We start from the raw sequence: 20961 nt of genomic DNA on the forward strand, positions 1-20961 counted from the left end.
GTAAGGTAGGGCACAAAAGGCCGTAACAATAACAGGCGCGTTTTACCTGTTCAAATTTTGTCGTTTTCCGAACTCATTCCGCTGCTCGCGGCTTTTTTCTCCGGCGATTATACACACACACATAACCCTCCTCCACTGCCCCCCCCCCTCCCCCCGTGCCTCTCTCTTCGCATTACTAATACATCATTCATTTCCCCATCCGTTTTTCTAAAGGTCTCCTCTTCCATGGCTTACCTTCCTCTTCCCCTTTTCTTCTCATGCTCCCCCTGAACTTTGCTCAAATGATCCCACTGTTCATTACTATCCACAACCATGTCTTTCGTGCTTCCCCGAATACTCCCCCGCATCAACTCCTGTTTCACATACAATTTTCTCACGAGCTTTAAACACCATCATTTGCGTCATACCGAGCAATAACCGTATTCTGTATGATGCAGTAGCACGACTCCATTTTCTGAATAAGTTGTTGTCGTCGCATCACGGCGCAAGCAAGCTCCATACACGACACCTTCTTGGCAGGAGTTCATACCTTCAATGACGCGAACTCGCGCAAACGAGAACCATTGTTCCGGCTGGAACAGCTTAGCTTTCGCTCCAACAAATTTGACAAGCTATTCCCAAATTAAGTACCGGACCTGAGTCACCGAAAATCACGGACAGTTGGTCGTAAGCGTAGCACACTATGGGGCTCCGCGTACGAAGTGAATGACAGAGGGTTAAACATTGCACCTTTGGGAACGCCCGGATGCAACAGAAATGAAGGCACATCGGCGCTTACCGAACGAGAACCAAAGGATGCCGGCGCGACAAATGACGTCACCTGACACATGAATGAAAAGTTGGCGCCTACTGACTCAGGCATCACGGGGAGACATGCCATTACGCTGCTCCCGAGCCCGTTCCCGCACTCTCGTGGCGACTGGCCAAACTTTCGCTGCCTGTCATACGGCGAAGGAATAAGACGCGGCAGGGACAGAGTTGGCAGGACGCGACGCCAGCCATGAGAGATACCAGAGGAAATCACTTTCGTGCGTGGCGTAGAATAGCTTTTGTTATGGCTTATACTAAAGACTGCCTTTTCCTTTTCGTTTATTTTGATTTGGGCACGTGCGCGCGCTGTTGAATGTGCACGCGTTGTTTTCACTAGTAAACGAGAGTAAACGCCCTCGTCGGAAAAATTGAGTGTTCTACGCGGCCCTTTGGAGAAAACATCCATTAGCACCGGGTCAGAGGGCAGTCCATTTAGAAAGACAGCGGAAACTACTAAAGGGCATGTACTGTCACAATGAAAAGAAGCTCGAAGTTCAACATGTACACGTGCCCAAGAAAAAACTCAATATTCTGATTCCTGGAAGTCAAATGATGGTGTTCTGGCGCTATTCCGAAAAGCGCAAGTAAGCACTTTATCATAATGAGTCACACGCGGCATTAATCGAACTCTCAACAAAATCCCGAAATGCGCAGAATCATGTTCGCGTTGTGGCGTTTGCATTTCGCCTAGCTCTAACGTCACGTCACAGATATGTCCAGATAGTGCCGGAAACACACTAGTTTGCTCCTCCCTAACATAGAAAGTCAACGTCATATAATGCCTGCGTTGGCCCAAAGGACGTCGCCTCTCAGCGATAATATGCTCAGTGAATGCATACTTCGCTGCCTCATTATCAGTGATTCCCTATTTTAAACAAAGCGAAGTGAGAACCCCTTCCAACGTGCGAGAACTTTCCCCTTGAGCAGAAACAGCAAGTTGTCATTTGTTCTCCAACCATTAGCTGATATTTGGATGCCCTAAACTCGCAAGCGCTGATTTGTCAAAAACAAACAAACAAACAAACAAACAAACAAACAAACAAACAAACAAACAAACAAACAAACAAACAAACAAACAAACATAGGTGGAGGTACATGGTAATCGCAGAATAGGAACGTTAACGAACGTTAACATAAAACGAATGGTTCCCACCTTCTCCGTCATAGCTTCCATGAAGGCGTTTGGTAAACAGTTAGCGCTGACATTATCTCTAATAGCAACGAACTCGAGCACGCGCACTGGATTGCCAGGCGGCAGCCCAGAGTGATGCTTACACTAAGAATCACTTAACAGTTCACGTTGCAAACAGCCGCAATCCCAAGAGGCGGTGAAACTCAGGAAGTAAAGAGCGCGCTCTCCCTCGTTACGGGGTAACGCGCAGTAAAAGCGACGAGGCGTGAAAGTCAAACTCGCTCGCGTCGTTCTCAGAGTGAAACGTTTGACCCACATGATGGACTGCCTACCGGAGCAGCCTACCATAAGCCGCAGCGCCTGACATTTGCCAGCGCCTAAGCGTTGTGTTCGGCCCGCACGCAACTCGGACGCAGTGCGCGCACGATCGCGAGCAGGGCTGGGACAAACAATAGCAGCAGCGCAGGGCCCGGCACAGCCATTATCTTCGTCGTCATTCCCAACGCGTGCGCGCGTGCCCGGAGAAGAGAAGGCAGCCACTGAGCCATACGCCCGCGTCTTCCGCTCGCGGGTCACTCTTTTGTTCTGCTTTGGAGGAGAACCCCCTCGTAAACAACAATGCCTACTCAAATGCATCTTGTAGAGCCGTTACCCACTTTTGATATATGACCACACGCAGACGCATATGTTTGGGTTCTTAATATCGAAGTAATGTGCGGATCTGGCAGTCCCGTAGCGGGGATCTTATGGCTGTCACGCGGCGCACAAGCATTTTTGTCTTGGATGTGTATGTTAGATTGAACGGAATCTAGGGAGAAAATACCGGTATTGGGGCGGAAGGTGAGTGGCGCGCAGGCGAGCAGAGCGGAGTACCGAGGGACAAAGGACATGTTGGCGAAATATTGGCCCCGCATGAATACGATACGCCTCTCGAGACTTTTAAGTACACGCTTGTCGATAAAGTGGAGCAAGCAGAGCGCACTTAAATGGTTTCTTCCGGCCTCGAGAACATATCTACATATTTATGCTACCGCTTCGGTCGTGCACTGCGCGCTTTCAGGTGCGTATACCCAGAGTGAAAAGGAAAGTAGAAGAGCACATTTAATTTATTTCTTTTTTCTTTTTTACTGTGCAACTCGGCAAGGATAAAAGCGCAATGTGCATGCATATATAGGGTAAGTTTTATTTAACGGAGACGTTGGATCAAACTCCATGAGAAGCCGGGAATCGCAAGTTCTTTGCAGGGACGAATAAATGACTAAAAAAAAATGACGCAAGGTGCTATTGCAGCCAGAAGAGTATGAACCCCTCCCAGCCTTCCATTTTTAAACTACACCTCACTCCTTCCCACTCCATATATTATTCTACTTCTACCACTGCGGAGCGGGTCAGCCTTATGGGATGTTCGAAGAAAACGAGTTTTTACGTCAATGTAGGCAGTTACTATATGACTCCACGACATTTGCCTGTTTCCACATTGAGGACTATTATCTACGGTTTTCCGTGGGTTAAAACTTCAGAACATACTTTGAAAACCTTGCCCAAGTAGGGCCCCTTTAGAAGAGTCGTTTGGTTTTATTTTTATTTTTTTTTTTCTGGAGTTATCTTTAAATCGACTGATCCGAACGTCGTAGGTTGAGGTGCTCGGATCTGTCGGGTGCAGACGGAACAGAAAAGCCGGTTGTTGAAAGCGGTCGTGGTCTTACCCGGCCAGGCGCCAAAGCGCACACCCGTGCCGCGATAGCGTTGACTCCGTAGCTTGATGCGGGGCAGTTAAATCACGGAGTTTCGTTACCAGAACAACCTTCTAATTTCTAGGAGGTTGGCGTAACTGCGTGTCCATCCCTTCTGGCGACCGCGCCGCATCGTAATCCCGCCAGCACAAAACCTAATGGGGAGAACACGCTATCGGGGACAGAAGACTCCGGGACACTTAAATGTCCACTACAATTTGTACTCTACCTGACGGCCGCATCCCTGTAAGGTATTTCACGAGGCAACGTGCTAAGGTATGATGAATGTCTGAGAAAAACCGCGTCGTGCATACCTTATTACGGCGAGTTATATTTACTTTTCATGATTAGGTAGTTCACAGGGAAGTTTCTTACGTTTTAGCACATGGGATTCTATGGGAGGGAAACGGACAGCCGGACGTCGCCCGCGAGAATAAAACTCAAGTTCTTCCAAGTTTTATTGAGCAATCACAACGCCAGTGTCCCTTTGATTAGCGGAAAATAAAAAAAATAAACGCGTGTGCGCTGCCTCACCTTGTGTGTGTGATGTGTGTAATGTGTGTATAAAACTTCGCTTGTCCTCCCCATTCACCGAGTGTAATGGCTCCTAATTCGTTTCCTGGGTTTCATTCGTTGCTCGCTGTACGGCATACGCATTTCTGAAGGCGCTAAACGGTACCTCCATTAAGTTGTTATGACTCGGTTAAGCTCGTTGTCTTCCGGCGACGACTTGGTTGTCCGCCTGTTGTGCTAAACTGCGAACGTGTAGCTGCAAAAAAAATTTTTTTCGTTTAAATGAAGTACCACGTGGTATTTTAAAGGACATAAAAGCTGCCTGCATGGTTTCTTCGAAAATGTAATGAAAGGGAGAGGGGGGGGGGGGGAGGGGCTGAATGACATGAGCCATCTTTCATATTTTAAATTTACAGCACCGAAAACCTATTCGTCTATTTCGCATTCACAACGTATAGTGCGCTGCTATGGATCAATTAGAGGCATTAGTTAACGCAGTATGAATTATTGTATTCCGGGAGTTTTGTATTTCGGTCCATCCTCTTGAAGAAACAGTGGCCGGTCATTAGGTGAACACTTTTCCAAGGTAAATGGCCAATAGGTGAACGCTTTTCAAATTAAGTGGTGGCTCAGTGGCTAAGGCGTTGTACTGCCGAGGCCAAGGACGCGGGTTCAATTCCGAGGCCGCGGCGGCCGCTTTTCTGATGGAGGCGAAAAGCAAAAACGCCCGTGTGTACGAGATTTCGGCGCATGTTAAAGATCCCCAGGTGGTCAAACTTAATACTGAGCCCTTCACAACGGCGCGAGTCATCTCCTGCGTTGCGTCGGCGCGTTAAACCCTACAATCACTCAATCAAATTTAGAAAGCATGCAGCGCCGATTGTTGGGCCCTAATCAAAGCAATATCTTAACAAAAATTCAAAATTGCTACTTCGAGTACAGGTTTACCAGCACGACATCAAACCCCAGAACTGAAGTTGTTCCCCAATTATTTAGCCTAGCGACAGGTTCTGCGTCAACGTAAGCAGGAACTATTGTCACAATGGATACGAATCTTCTCATCGCCGCTTTTCGACGCTTAAGCGTTTTATATTGGGTTGAAATTGATTTCTTGGGCAGTTTTTCTATTGATTTTATAGGACACTTACGTGGAAGCGTCGTATTTATAATTCTGTTAAGAAATCGGATAATCGAGGTGGTCAACGCATGCATTTCGCGGAAGTTTAACCCGCTACTATATACACTCAAACCCCAAGAATACTTGAGAACAATAAACAGGATGGCTGTTTTTAAAGAAGGGAAGCCTTAAAATGATATTTTTAAGCTGGGAGGGAACAGTAGGGTGAATAAATCAAGAGAAAAATAAGTTTTGAATCATTGCGTGCGTAATTCGTATTTCAAGCACATGGCATGGGTGCGTATATTTTTTTGATCCGTTTAAATTGCTGTTACGCGACTTCGTCACTTAGACCGAACTTCTCGCTCTTTGCAGCTCTGCGAGATTCGGGTAAATTCTGGAAAGTACTGGTCATGAGAAGTTAGATAAGCCTGTCTACTGTGCCAGTTACGCTTTAGCGGAACTAGCATGAGCCAGTCATAAATTGACTGTTTCAAGGGCCAGTTGAAGAGGTGATCAGTGTAACTGCTATTGCCTGCTGCGGCATTAACGTTAGCTTTTCCTGCGGAGTACCCGTCTAAACAGAGACATGCGGCGTCGCGGAGTTTGACAACAGGAAAATATCCAGTAACATTGACCCAGCTACTGGCTAGTTGCTTTTTTTATATATAAAGAGCAAATGGGGAGTTCTGAGCAGCCGGGTATGCGAAGCCTCTTTGCGTCGCTGACAAGAAAAACAACTTCGCGAAATGTAAGCAACTGAGAACCTGTACGCAGGTGGCACGGGTGCACTGGGAAAAGTATGCCTCAAGTACATGTGTGGCCGAAGACGAGGAAACTCGCACGAGCGCTAACGAACACTTACCCTACAGTTTCCACCTCGGGGGCATAGCGCTCGGTTTCCGTTATCTGTGACTACCCCCTTTACGGAAGGGCTTCATGCCTCAATGTTGGGTCACCTGTCCTAAAAAGAAAAGGCATTGCAACATGTTTTGTATAGTTACGTTTGGCTGGATATCAGTTTAATGTTAGAATGTGCATAAATTTACATTTCGATAAATATGCCGACTGTGACCGACTGCTTTGGTGGGAAGCCTCCAGAGTTTCAACTGGATTCAATTCGGAGTTTCAACTGGACTCGAAAAATAGCGTACAGGCTGTGTACCGCGTCGTCGACGGGAAAATTTACTCTAACCTGCCGCGGAGGAAACGAAAACAACCGTTACAGCTAAAATGTACTGAAAAGTGTGTGGCCTGTCTTCAGTTACGCGGTGGGGTACATTGCTCAAAACCTACGCCTTCTAAGCATATCACCTAAGGATCCTGGCCCGCACAGATGTCATGCGCTTTCCCTGTGGGGATATCTCAGAGGGAGAGGAAGGGGCGTTGTACTTCAAAAAATTCCGGACAATCTCCACTAACGGGAAACCTGAGGGGGGGAGAAGCATGCAGTGTAAAAGTGCATTCTTGGCGCCTTGGCGTTTTTGCCAACGGAGATGAGATCATTGGGGGGGGGGGGGGGGGGGGGTAGAGCTATTCAGCTTTGCTGTAAAATTCTCTTGTCTTTGAAGCACGAAGCTCTCTAGCGCGAGGCGTAAACGAGTGTCCCCGTGTTTTTTAGAACGTGTTACGTTCTAGCCCGAGGCGTAAACGAGTTTCCCGGTGTTTTCGCACCGTGACTACATGAGACGACGATTACGACGACGACGAAGGGAGACGCCAACAGCCCCAGCCCCTAAGGGGCTGCGCCAATAAAAAGAAAATTGAGAGATTTCCACTTCAGCACGGTTCTCATCGGTCCTATGTATAGTGTGTTGACTGTGCCGGTTTGAGATCCTGGGGCCCGTCGAATCGCGCGACTGGCGACTTCGTTTTAGCGGCAAGGCACTCTACTCCCATGCTTTGAAGTGTCCCCTAATCTGCTTACATCGGAAGGGTATGACAACTCTCCTCTAGCATTCTCCTAGTTTCTGAACTTCTAATCCGCAATTCCAGGGTCTTTTGTTACACCGATGTCCTCCTAAGAATCGCTACATATGCCAAGTCCTCTCTAAAGATCGCACGTGCTCTGCGGAAATAACGTTTAGAGGCACTCTTGTATAAAACCCAATGTATCCCTTTAAAACGCTTTAAACAAATCCCCTTGAAAGTTTACTTTGCTACTATACATAAGTGCATTGCTTGAAAGACATTTTAGGGAGGCGTCAATAAGGAGTCAGATATCAAATTATAAATTCTCTGTCGCCTTTTCTTCATAACATTTTTGTATGCGCCGAAAGCGTGACACACCAAGCGTTTCAGGGCGACAGGTGAGTTTATGTAGTACGTATAGGATTTAAGAAAGTATCTTATGCACTGAAGACTTTTCGCCTGTGCCACGCATGCTCTCAAAACCGGCGGCACTGCTTCGAACGGAAACTACGCTCTATTGTCGTTACAACTCCACAGACCAGCTCACAGTACACAGGCTCGAGCGACTTCTCCACGTGGAATCCCCGCATAGCCGCTATCGCCGCTATTTTATTGTTTCCCTACAGTTTCGGTTCGCGGTGACCGCGGTTTCCATGGACTGCGTACTACGTGCTCGCACTCCTGAGCGCGCACGGGCACTGCACGCGTCCACAATACGTGTACACGCAGGCCCTGGGCTCGCCGGCCACCGTACGCGGTCGGTCGGTTGCCGGCCGTGGCCGCCGCCGGAGGGACCGCTGCAGTCGATAACAGTGATGGAGATGAAAAGAACAGGCTGGCCCCTCAAGGTCGACGGGCCGTACGCGACCTGCGTCCCCAATAGCGCCCCCGCCGCAAGTGCTGGCCACACGCTGGTGGGCCAACGAAGAGAGCTTCGCGGCTGACCGCCCGAGCGAGCGAGCGAGCGCTTGCACGGCTATGGCACGGAATTTTGTCGGCACTGGCCCGACTTCGATCGGCTAACTATATACGCGTGGTTCAGGTATAATCGCACCGGCGGAACCTTTCCGCTCCTGTTCATGGCCTAGGCACCGCGCAATCGCCACATTCGTTGACGCCTGATGAATTTCTCAGCTCGCTTTAATTTTTCGAAACTAGCGCATGACGAGCACGCGAGACGTAGTTTGTGCATGCAGACAACACAGAGCTGCTCACTAGGAGATTGGATATTCAATGGTTAAATGAGTATTCTTGACGAAAAACGAGGCTCGAATTCAAACATTTTGTCTGTCTGTGCGGCTAAACGTCCTCACACTCGGACCATACCCCGAAACTGAGCTATCTTCTTTTATTGATGCCACAAGCAACAACCATCCTAGAGTGTTTCATGCGTAAAAATATTTCCGTTCATCTCGCCATCATGATATGAATAGCACGTTCATTTTACACTTCAAAAGCCCACTCTGTACAAGGCCAACCAGAGAGCCTTAAAACTCCCGGAATTGTCTTAAGCAAGAAATGCTTTCTTTATAGCACAACCTTGAATTATCCGCAATTTGTTTTGCTGGAAAGCCAGTGGAATTTTTCGTAACCTTTTTTCTGCGTCGCTTAATATACAGAATTGGTCAAACAATGACCAGTCCTTTAAGCTCCGGCTGATAAGGAAGCCAGTTGACGCTATGACGTTAGAATGTAAGACAAACATGCACCCGGCTCCGTTGTGGCCCATTTAGAAGAATATGTCATTCAGGAAGTGAGGCTTCCAGGGTTAATTTTAGCAGATAATTAGTCCACGACATACTCACTCCGGTTGAGCCATGATGACTTATTTTTCATTGGATTGTGGATATGCCCGTGATCCTAGAAGCTTATTCGAATTCGCGTTAGCAGGTGGCGTTGCATGAATAATTTTGCAAGTGTCTAAGGTGTATATGCCACTAAATAAGAGATCTGTCGCCGTTGTCGATTCAGCTGTTCTCTGTTCTTTGTCGGTGCAGCTACTTGCAAAAATAACAATTTCTTCTGGTATCAGCTCAGCTGGAATTTCATTGAAGGCTTAGCTAAAAACCTGCCTACTATGGGGACCCGCGAGGGAGTGCCCTTATTGATTCCCCCATAAAACTTCGCAGCGTCACGAGCCCTTCTCAGATTTCTAGGTGAAATTACGATCACCGCGCGCATTTACCAGCAAAACAGCGATGCGGAAGGCAACACGTTCCGCTGATCAGCGATCCAGAAGTTTCGCTATAGTTGATCCACATGCACGATTGAATACTAGGCATGGCTTGTGTTTATTTCACGCTTTGTGCTCTTCGAGCGCAGTGTATAGGAAAGGAACTCCCCCATCCCCATCCCCTCCCCCACCCCACATCATCATCATCACCATCATCGTCGTCGTCATCGTCGTCACCGTCATAATCACCAACCTGTCTACGCCCACTGTAGGGCAAATGCCTCTTCCATAGATCTCCAATTATCGCGGTCCCGTGCCAACTGCGACCAATTTATCCCCGCCAACTTCTTGATCTCACCTGCCCACCTAACTTACTGCAGCGCCCTGTTACGCTTGCCTTCTCTAGGGATCCACTCTGTTACCCTTAATGACCAACAGTTATCTTGCCGTCGCATTGCACGCCCTGCCCACACCAATTTATTCTTAATTTCTTCTACTAATATGTCCTTAGTACACACACGTTTGTTCCCTGACCCACTCCGCTCTCTTCTTGTCCGCTCCCTTCTTGTCTTGAAGGCCTGTGTGTGCCACACACACACACGCCCACAAACACCAAGTACCATCACTGGCAGTTGCCGCGCGACAGTGCTTGATCATCATGGGTAGATTAGTACGAGCACGCACAAACTTTAGCACGGATGACCACGCGTCATCGTCACTACGTGCACATACAGTCATCATAATTTTTGCTCTTTTGGTGCAGCGTACGAGCGCTCACATACACACTAGCCTCTGCAGCTGCCTTGCGGTAAAGTGGCAACACCATATATTCACAATATTTACATTATTTACAGCTGAGGTGAAGGCAGAGCGAAAACCGACATAATCGCCTTCTTCGACGTCTCTCCTCTTTGTCGCCGCTGCTCACTGAAACCACCTAGTAAGGTGGTAACGGTTTAAGGGACACCTTGTGAACGAGCACTATTAAGGCTACAGTGCGTTACCAGCTCCAGCACTCCCCTTCCCCCCGCCAACCACCCACGGTCATACTACCAGCCAGGAGCGTAGCCAGGCGGGTGTTTCGGTGTCAGTACAACCCCTACAGGTCTACCACTTCTTTATTTTCGCCCTTTTTTTCTCCTGTGCTATTTAACACACCAAATTTATATATATATATATATATATATATATATATATAATTTAAAAAACATGACAAAGAAGGGTATCGGTTTACGAAAGACGAAAAATGATTCAAACTTTTTTAAGGCACAGGATCTCTTTCTTTTTGTTTTTTTACAGGCAGCATCTAGCAACCCCCAATTTCTGGCTACGCCGCTGCTTCCAGCCGGGGGCAATATTAAAGAAAATATCGCATGCCTCTTTAGCGCATTTCCGGTCGTTATCGTGTTTCGGCTGCATCCAAACCGTGGCCGTGATGGCCCAGGAGTAAGCCAGGCGACTACTGCAAAGCGACAGAGCTAATCAGAAAACACGTCGCCACTGCGCCGACCCCCATTAGGAGCGAAGTTTACCCTCACGAAGCACGAGAAAGTTGCCCATCACCTCTTTCTTTTTTTTAAACGAGTCTGCTCTTGAGAGTAATAAATGCCCCGCAATGAGATCGGAAGTTGTAAAGCCCTAACGGCACGATGAAAATTTTATAGCTGTCTGCAATCCTAGAGCAAAGCGTGATAAATTGGATGGTTGGGGCGCGTATTTTAGTGAAGTGCAAATAGCGCTCTCGAAGGAGGGTTAAGCCGTCTTGCGCGTCATCTTGGTGGCGCTGATCTCGCTATAAACGATGGCCTCATCCTTGCTATGAAGGAACGACCACGGCGTGCCTCCATCGTTAGTACTTCATCATGCAGATAAGGGTGCGCTAATACCTCTAGAAGTGCTTCCTCTGCCCCTCGGAACGTCAAGGCGAACGTCTTAAACGAGGCTGCCCCGGAAACCCGTGCAGGCCGAAAGCAACATGGCACGTTAACTCGGACTCTTTGTTGGTTCGCGCTATTAGCACGAAGAGTGCACAAGTGATGTGCAGCCCTTGCCAGAACTTTCTAGGCCACGCCGCTTGGCGCTGTATCGCAAAATTAAAAAAAAAAAATGCAAGGGAAAGGCTTACATGTCTGGTGGAACCAAAATATCTATGCATAAACCTTCGATAGCATTTTTAATCATCACGTTCTAAATTGGCCGAAGTTGGAGTGGATCCCAAGCAGGTTCTATTGAACTCTTCTCGCGTGTACGCGCATATTTGTTACAACCTGTCCCCTGGTACTCTTAGTGTTTATAGGCAAAAATGAGTTTCTTTTCAAACACAAAGAATGACGTGCTTCTTTTGCGATTAATTCCCTAGAAAAAAAGTGTATACGGTACAGAAAAAAAAATTAAAGGAAAATAGTAAGGACCTTTTGGCCAAGCTGATGATAAATTATTTTAATAGGAAGGGCTGATAGAAACATTACATAGGGACATTCTCGCACATCCTCAGCACCTGATGACCTTAGTTTGGCCAAGAGGGAAAGTCTGTAAGAGAAAAAAGGGAATACCTTTAAAATAAAGATTTATTTGTACACTTGAAAGTCGCATATTGGAGTGCTAACAGAAAGTTTTCCTTCCCTATTCTGGCGTCGTACTGGCGTCGTTCGAAACATGTGAATAACTACCAGTATTCTTGGAATTGTTCTTGTGGGGAAGAAAAGAATTTTTTTCTTCAGAAAGCCTGTTTGAAATTCGGATTTTGGCCTCACGGGTTGTAATAGGGCGAAGAAAACGAAAAATATATGAAACACTAATCAATCTTTGTATACATCTGGCCAATAAATATTAAAAAAATTAAACTCAGTTAGAAGCCCTCATATTTCAATAATATCTTGTAAACTTTCAATCAGTGTAACTCGCAACACGTTTACCATCTTCGACCTTCTGTACAAATGTTCTTCTCTGCTGGAGACTTCCTACCGAGTGTTCAGAAAGATACGAATGCTGTGAAGTGGGTTCGGGAGCCAACCTGTTCGCCATGACACAGATGAAGCGCAGAAAATAGTATACCCGTGAGCGCGGCGCACAGGGCCTTTGGGAAAGAACAAGGTTAACTACATGGCGTCGTAATTGGGATAACGTTGAGTTTAACCTAGTATGCCTTGTTAATGTATTCCCAAGGGAGGACCTCTTTCGTGTGAATCTTGCGACAGTCAGCTGCCTTCAGATTATAGGCGGGCAATTCAAGCAGCAGGCTTAAATTATTTAAATTGTTTGGTGACTGTCGCCGCTTCACGAGTTGGGGCTATCGGTCTTTTGTGGGTACCCCCAGGAGAATAGACACCCGGGAGCTTGTAGCAGAGAAATCAAGCCTAAATAACCCTGAGCAAATTCTGCGGTGAGCACTCGCTAAACTGACCCAGAATTTTGATTATAATGGTCGCAGCGACCCATTTCAGCGTCGGTCTTTGCAGAAAAGCAAGAAACAATACTTGTGTTAAATCAGTGATACAATTCAACAGCGTTACCATAAACCCGCGAAAGAAATTGTTCGTGTGTTAGCAGTGACTCTTTTCGAACAAGGGTGCGAAGCTGTGAGAGCCGGTAGGCATTTAGTGGTTGGAAGAAAAAAGGACCATGTACGGGACAAAAGCATATGGAGCTGACAAGGACAGCGTCCGCCTCAGCTGTTCCATGCGCTGTATTAACAGTGGAGCTGTTTACGCTTTCTTCTGTCCGCGCGGATCGTTAACAGGAAATTCTGCTCGGCAAAATGGAGAGGGGGAAATGCTAGGCCAAGAGTGGAGGGAAAGTGGAGAGGAGGCAAGGAGACCACGAGCAGGTGTTTGGAATTCGTGTCTCAAGAAAAAAAACCGGGCCATCTCTATTAACGTTAAGCCTGGGGAGGGGCGAAGCATTCAGTATATAAGAGTACCCTTGGCGCCTTGGCATTTTTGCCCATGGAGATTAAACCGTTTGGGGGGTACAGGTACACAGCATTGTTGTAAAAGTCTCGTGTCTTCGAAGCACGAAGCGTTATAGCGCGAGGCGTTGGAAAACGAGTGTCCCTGTGTGTTCTTTTAGTACGCGTTACGTTCTAGCGTGAGGCATTGGAAAACCAGTGTCCCTGTACACCCTGACTACATGAAACGACGACGCCGACAGCCCGAGCCCCCGAAGAACGTTTCCCGTGGCCGTAATCGAACCTCGGTTTCTCGCGTTATGAAACCGGCGTGTATGCGACTGCGTTATCATCACCTTAGGGGCGGAAAGCTTTTCTTTGGGTTCATGGCACGGCTGTTGGATTCGGACTTTTGGCTAAGTTGAAGTGAAATTTCGCTTCGGATTGTGGCAGTTCGGAGTTTGGACTTAAGTGGGGTTGGCTTTGGACTTTCATTTAACTCAGTTTGCATGAAGAAAGCTTCGCTTTTTAACCATCTTTCTCTTAAGAAATGGGCAGAACTAAGAAAAGGAAGTTAGAGCTAGCGAAGACCACTAGCTCCGCTGCTTTCTCAGTCTCCATCTCAATTCCGAATGTGACCGAATTTTTTAAAACTAATTAATCTATTTTTGCGGTCATAAACGTAGTTTTCAGATAGCTTCGTGCCGTTTTTATGATACATCGCATGCACTTTCACCTGGGGGCCTCCTACGTTCAATATATGTACCGGGAGTGTTTCGCAGACGGAAAAATGTTGCTCCATAACAGTAAGCAAATGATAACTTCGATCATTATTTGGAGGTGGATATTACACCACCACATATCTCTCAGTGCCTGCACGGGTTGAAATGGAGGGTGTACAAAGGAGTGATAGCAGAGAGAGAGATTTTATTGTTTAGACAGCCCTACAATCCGGGCCATCGTGCCACGGTCTCTTCATTAGGAGACGGCCGGCCCGGAGCTTTCCCAGAGTCCCTAACCACCCGACGGCAATGTACCGACAGGAGTTCTTGCGTCGACTTCACGTCTACGCCTTAAACCGGGTTCAGCCAGTCCCCAGAATTCTAGTTTTTACAAGGTATCAATGCACTGGGCTCTATGCTGCAGACACATTAATAATGGGTCAATGAAAGGGCAAATTCGTCAATAGAAAGCACATGTTTTGTTTAGCTGAGGACCAAGTCTGTTGTGGTTCCATGCACTTCGAATGTACTATTTCCCGCAATATCACATCAGTTCTGTACTCTTCGCGAAGATATTTAGAATCACATCGGGGCCCTCTGAAGAATACGAACTGACTCGTTCCCTCCACAATTACTATTCGCAGGGATTACCCAAGCTAGCGACGTTAGCCTGCCTGCTCTGCATCTCTACCAACTGGCCAATGTGTCGGGCTGCGCCTGTCATGACGCTGGTCGGGACCTCGACGCAAGTCAGCATCCATGCCGTCACCGACGCGAGTCCAACGACGGCGTCTGCACTCGAGACTACCAGCGCCGTCTTCAAGGCGGAGGCACAGAGCGGCACGGATGGTGCAGCATCCACTGCTGGCGCCGTAGTCGAGCTTTCGTCATCGACCGTAGCTTCCACGGCTGCCGCTGCCGCTGAGACCACTGTGGCACCGTCTTCGGCGGAGGTTCCAGCGTCGTCGTCGGAGGCTGCGCCGACCACCGACGCCGTTGGCAAAGCTGCGATGCACGCCGATGACGAAGTCAAGACTGTGATGGTAACAGCGACTTCAGGCCCCGATGTCAAGCCTGTGGTGTCGGCGGCGACTGAAGGTAGGTGGGGCTGATCGGTCGCAGAAACAGTAGAATGATTTTAAGCGGAAGCGGTAGCCGGTGAAAGACGATGTTAGTGTCGCCGTATATTCTCAAGTGGCCTCAAAATCACAGGGCCTAGAAGCGGTTGGAAACTGGTGACTGGAGGAGGTTGGTAAACAGAGAAAAGGAAGAGAAAAAACGGGGACACAATGGGACCTCCTTGAGGGGTGTCGCCGTGCGGTGATGGAAGTATAAGAAAAAGGTTTGCAAAGGAATTCATGTTGCCGTCTAGTGCAAGGTGACATGCCATGCGTATTGCAGTTCTTGCAAGTGAAAAACGACACATGGCAGAGTTTCGAAAGTCTTGAACGAAAACAAGAGAGGCTGGTATTCAAGTTCTTCGTTAGTGAGTGCTTTTATAGGTAGATAATCGAAATCATGAACTACTCCGATCTCTGCTCTGCTCTTTTGTTTTACGTCTGCAAATTCAAAAATTAATAATAACCTGCAGACGGAGGTAAGAAATATGTACCCCTGTAGTGAGGTTTCCAGCATTAATACAAGCTCTCTACAATATGGCGTAGCGGTAACAGGAAAATATGACGGGAATGAAATTATTCACAAGGTTCAATGACATGGCTTCGACTAACATGGTGTTTTCGCTGTGGTGGTCTCCCTCTCTCTCGTATTTGTTTTTTGGGCTGTTTTGTTTTCCGTCTTGCGGCTTTGACGTGTTTGTCTTGTTACCGAAGCATTTGTAAGGTGAGAGAATGTCACAGAGACGACGTTGTTTAGGGCTGCTTGTCTTGTCTATAAGTAGCTGGACACGCTCTCTTTCCTCAGCAGTGCATCTTAATACAGCCATTCTGTAGTAAACGCACTGACAGATTCTGGGGCGGTGGAATTAAGTTTATAGCAAGCTACGCTTTGCGACCTCCCCTCGATTACGGAACATCGTATGATCTTTTTCTAGACACATTCGTCAGACGTTTTGTATGGTTCTAGGAGTTCCCTTGCTGGGTTACTATTGATGGCAAGGCCAAGCTTTCTGCTGGGCACTCACTCACCAACTCACTCACTCACTCACTCACTCACTCACTCACTCACTCACTCACTCACTCACTCACTCACTCACTCACTCACTCACTCACTCACTCACTCACTCACTCACTCACTCACTCACTCACTCACTCACTCACTCACTCACTCACTCACTCACTCACTCACTCACTCACTCACTCACTCACTCACTCACTCACTCACTCACTCACTCACTCACTCACTCACTCTATAGGCTCGTACGGGAATATGGCGCAAAGCAAACTAATAAACCGAGTCCCAAGTTACGAAAACTTACAAATGTTACTCTGTTTTCAGAAAAAGTTCACAGTAGTCTTTATTCTAACCACAGTAAACATACGTACACAATACACACAGGGACTTCCAGTGTTTTCCACAAAGAAATGATTCCCAGAGTTATTGCTTTAGCAAGCTGAAATTGGAAGGTGTATAGTTTTGCGGTTGGCTCATTACAATCCCGAAGTACTTCTGCGGGCTAAAATTCCCGAAATAGTTAAAGATGCACCTATATTGGTAGTCCACGTTTGGTGTAACGTCTACCCTATCCGTGCGTTGCCTTCTTTTCAGAGCGCTCCGGCGAGCCCAAGCCCGCTATGACTACGGAAGAGCAGAAGAGCGATGCGGCAGCCGCGGACAAGCCGGCGGCCACAACGTCCGCCCACAAGGAGGAAGCGGAAGGGCGCGCGGACGTTCAGGTACGGCATCGAAGACGCATTCCTCCCAGCTCGTTGTCATGCATATAAGCAGGAAGCAACAATGGACACCGCTTGATCGTGAGCGCCGACGTCGGAGGGTCGGCGGGAAGGCCCGCTCGTAACCTTCGGCACAAAACATACTTCGTTCGTGCTCCTCCAGCGGACCTATCGCGCCGAGGTATTGGCTACGCGGGCACCGGTATGCGGTGACGTTTCTTTCGTGTCGGGATGTTAAGGATGAGTAACTGAGAGATCGGTACGGCAGCGGATGACGTAACTGTGAGGCTTGTCGTAACTTCGATGTTGTGCATGGTGGTTTGTAGCTTGTACGTAGCGAAGAAGCAAACGGATAGTCTCGTAGCTGCACGTACAATGGTGTCCCCAAAATTCCGAAGTAACACGCTCGGTTGGTGTATTTGAGCGTGTCTCGCCCTCACCGCCGAGGTCATCCTCTGTACGTAAGCGGCCTGTGCGTAAGCGCAAGAGTAGATCATAAGCGGCCGCTGGTTTGTTACATCTACCAGCCCTATAATTGCTTTTATCTCTTTTGCTATAATTCCGAGGCCGCCTGTAGTCGTCGCCTGAGCCTTTTTAACAGCAGGGTTGTTCTTGGTCGAGGCTTTCATGGGACGATATGTGGTAACGCGGTCGCAGCGATGTGGAGAGGGCACGGCCTAGCGAGGAGGAGAGCGAGCGCCAAGCCCACGTGCAGCAAGTTAAAAGAATGCTTGAACGAGGCGCTTACATATGCAAAGCTTTTCTAAAATACTAAATCTGCTGGTAATGTTTAGACTTGTCAACATTGTTGAGCAAAAAGAAAACATTCAGCATATTTGAGGCAAGACATTAATACATGTCATATTTGCACTGTGCTTCTAATTAAAAATACACAGCTGCTTGATTTTTGCGATAGCAAATAAAAAATACGCCCTGAAAACAAAAACTGCTTGCGGCGCCTCCTCGGGGCAGCGTTCCAAGTTAAAAAGTAGCTTCTAGTAAATGGCGTGAACACTGGAACACAACAAAAAGAAATGAGCGTGAACGGGAATCGATCTGTTGGCTTTCAAAAATTGTACGAGCTCAGCCTTGCGATTAGGAAACTCCAAGCAGCTTCGCTGTTAACATCAGCGTTCGTGACGTTGAGTCAGGGAATCCGAACTAGCTTTTTTATTCCGTTTTGGGCAAGTGCTGCAAAGAACGAATACAAAACAGCGACAGTTAGTCGCGTGACATTTTTATTGAAATGCATGATGTGTGTTTTGTCGACTTCGTAATACTTAATTTAGAGCAACAAAAAGCCGGCCAAAAAGGAGCACGGAATACATGGGGAAATTTTAATGTCTGATTCCATATGCTTGAGTTTATTAGCCACGCTTACTCCCTGCAACCATTTAGAGTTGATTTCACTATGCTCTGTTTATCCACAGGTAATGAAAATTAGAGTAAACTAAACCACGGCCGCGTACATTTGCACTACCCTTCAAATTTGTGCTCTCGTGCGTTTATTTTGCGCAGAGCACTGATTCGCCGCCAGCCACAACTGCTGCGGTTGCCGCAGAGGCCATGGAGAAAACTCCGGAGGCGTCACCAGTTCCGGTCGCGGAATTCAGGGAAGACGCCTCTGCAACAGAAGCTGAAAACAAAGATAAGGTGGCCGATGGCGTCGTGACGACAGTGTCGGCCGTTGCGAGCGACAGCGCGTCACAGGAGCCCAGCACGGCCAGTCCAGGACAGCATTCTTCCACCGAGGTGTCTCCCAGCACCGAAGCCGCTGCTGCTGCTACGAGTCACGCCGCTGTCGAGGCCCGGAACGAGGAACCTGTCGCCATCACCACAGCGTCCGGCGAGGTCACCTCGCAACCAGCCGCTGCCGCCACCACGGGAGGAGCGCCTTTGCTCTCGGAACCAGTTCAAGCCGAATCGGCTGTCAACGAAACCAAAGTTGAAGCCCCCAAAGCCGTCGTCGATGCCGCTGCACCGGCCGTCGAGAAGGCAGCCGATACCGATGGCCGTTCAGAGATGACCGTGTCTGTAACTGAGGAGACCAGCTATACGCCAAAGCCCGAAGATGTGCCCACGACGGCGGCTGCGGACGTCGCCTCGAGCACACCGGCCGCTACCTCAGTCGAGACTTCTTCCGCCGCTGTGACGGAAGTGGTAGGGCGGGCCGCTGCTGAAGCCCCGGAGATGAAGAGTGCCGAGGTGGCTCCCAAGAGTGAGACGACAAGCGAGAGCAGCAAGACCACGGAGGAGCCTCAGAAGACGACGAGCGCTGATCCCTCGACTGAAAAACCCGTTGTCTCGGAGGTTCAGACGACGCCCGCGGCAGCCTCTGAGGCTGTAGAGTCTGCGGCCAAGGGGGCCGTCGATGTATCCAAGCCCACCGAGGAAACGACGGTCAAAGCTACCGAAGCGGTAATGACCAGTGTTCCTGTTGTATCTACCAGCGAGGCCGCAGTGCAGTCGTCTTCGGATAGCGTGACGACAGAAGCCCACTCTTCCACCACCGGCGCCGTCCCCACCAGCAGTCAACCCACCGACGCCAAGGCCGAGACGACGCAAGAGACGGCTACTACCGCTGCACCTTCGACGGCGTGACTTCCGGGCCGATATTTCGCGCCTCTTTGATGGATACAATTTGTATTGGCTGCTAAATTGTACCCATAGGGTTTTTATATTTTTTCTCATATCTGCTGGTGAGTTCCTACAAAAAAGGGGGAGGCAAAACAACAGGGTGTCGCATACGCGCGTGTGTTCGAATATCTCCTAGAGCTGTACAGTTTTTTCGCGCAACCGCGAAGCGAGAAGTGTCGTCGACAATCAAGACGTTGATTCTTTCTTTGAATCGCTTAATGATAAAAAACGATGTGAAAATAGAGAGATGGGTTCCCTTCCAGGGAACGGGCAGTGCGGTTGTTAATTACAATAAAAGTGAGAACTGAAACCGTTGTGTTGTGTCCTTTTTCCCAGACGAGCTGATTACGCACGCCTCGAAATCGCGGTAAGAAACGGAAACTTGGGAAACAACACATGGCCCGGCTTGAGAGATCCCACTTATTTGTTCTTGTTGTCAACAGGTGGAATAAATTAAAAGCAAAATATTTTGTGCCAGTGACTACACACTTATACACGCTCTAGAAAAGAAGCTCCTTGTGTGTATGCTATTGTTGGAAAAGCTATCCTATCGCTGCTGTTCCGAACTGTGAAGCAGGTTATCAAGGACTACCTTCATGTGCAACATTTTCCCTAGAGATGTCAAATAATCTCATCGAGCAGTCATCATACATTGTAAGGAAAGAGAAGAGGGAACGTAGCCATTTGGACATGAATTAAATATAAACGAAACATTTGAAGGTTCTTTACTGCATTGAATGCTTTGGCAAGAACACAGTGTGACCACAGCTGACGGGCGTGGTCATAGAAATGCCAAAATGCGCGTAAACATACTATATGCATAGCTTGCAGCGGCTTCAATGTAGATGTTGGCGCCCTGTTTGCACGACAGAAGATTATTTGAGCATTTAATTTTTATTTCTTGGCAAAACCAAGGGGAGGCTGAGACTAAAAGCGAACGTGGCCTGACAGAGGCCTCAGCCACCCGATTTACAGCGTACATACTAACACGTCTATTCCCAAACTTATCTGCCGCTGCCTCGTCGAACATGGCTGAGAAAGCTGAAAGCAGTACTCCAGAAAGGGCTGCGGTGATGTGACATGCAAGCAGTAGTATACATATACATGTCTCTATGCACACTGCCCACATTTAATCCCGGAACAGGCATTCGGGATTTCCGAAATTCACACTTGTGTGTTGATTAGTCCTCTCTAGCAAACCTTAGCACACGACATCGGTGACGGTGACAGGGACAATGTTGATAGATTGTTCATGGACAATGACGGTGCCGGTAACGCGCCGGCAGGCGGACATATGCGTGTGTAGAGACATAAATAACATTCAGCGATGAAATTGTGGCAGCTGCGTATTTTTAAAACGTTTTTCTAGGTGACTACAATGGTTATTTAGCGTTGCTAACGGTCTCAAAATGTTCCCACGTCTAATACTAAGACATATGGTCCTGCTTGCATGACCCCCCCCCCCTCTCTCCTCC

The 20961-nt window shown here is 48.1% G+C and overlaps 1 protein-coding gene across 1 annotated transcript in view; it reads left to right on the forward strand.

Moving 5' to 3' along the window:
* LOC144174926 (uncharacterized) overlaps positions 1 to 19796 on the forward strand; it is a 29535-nt gene extending 9739 nt beyond the window's left edge. The window contains exons 2-4 of the mRNA XM_077703914.1: positions 14642 to 15095; positions 16725 to 16852; positions 18368 to 19796. Of these exons, the coding sequence (XP_077560040.1) occupies positions 14642 to 15095; positions 16725 to 16852; positions 18368 to 19450 (1665 nt within the window). The 3' untranslated portion in view covers positions 19451 to 19796. The remainder of the gene's footprint in view (positions 1 to 14641; positions 15096 to 16724; positions 16853 to 18367) is intronic.
* The last annotated feature ends 1165 nt before the right edge of the window (positions 19797 to 20961 follow it).

This window comes from Haemaphysalis longicornis, unplaced genomic scaffold (assembly GCF_048455015.1).
Source record: "Haemaphysalis longicornis isolate Haplotype H1 unplaced genomic scaffold, Haemaphysalis longicornis Haplotype H1 scaffold_3, whole genome shotgun sequence".
In the NCBI taxonomy this organism is placed as follows: domain Eukaryota; kingdom Metazoa; phylum Arthropoda; class Arachnida; order Ixodida; family Ixodidae; genus Haemaphysalis; species Haemaphysalis longicornis.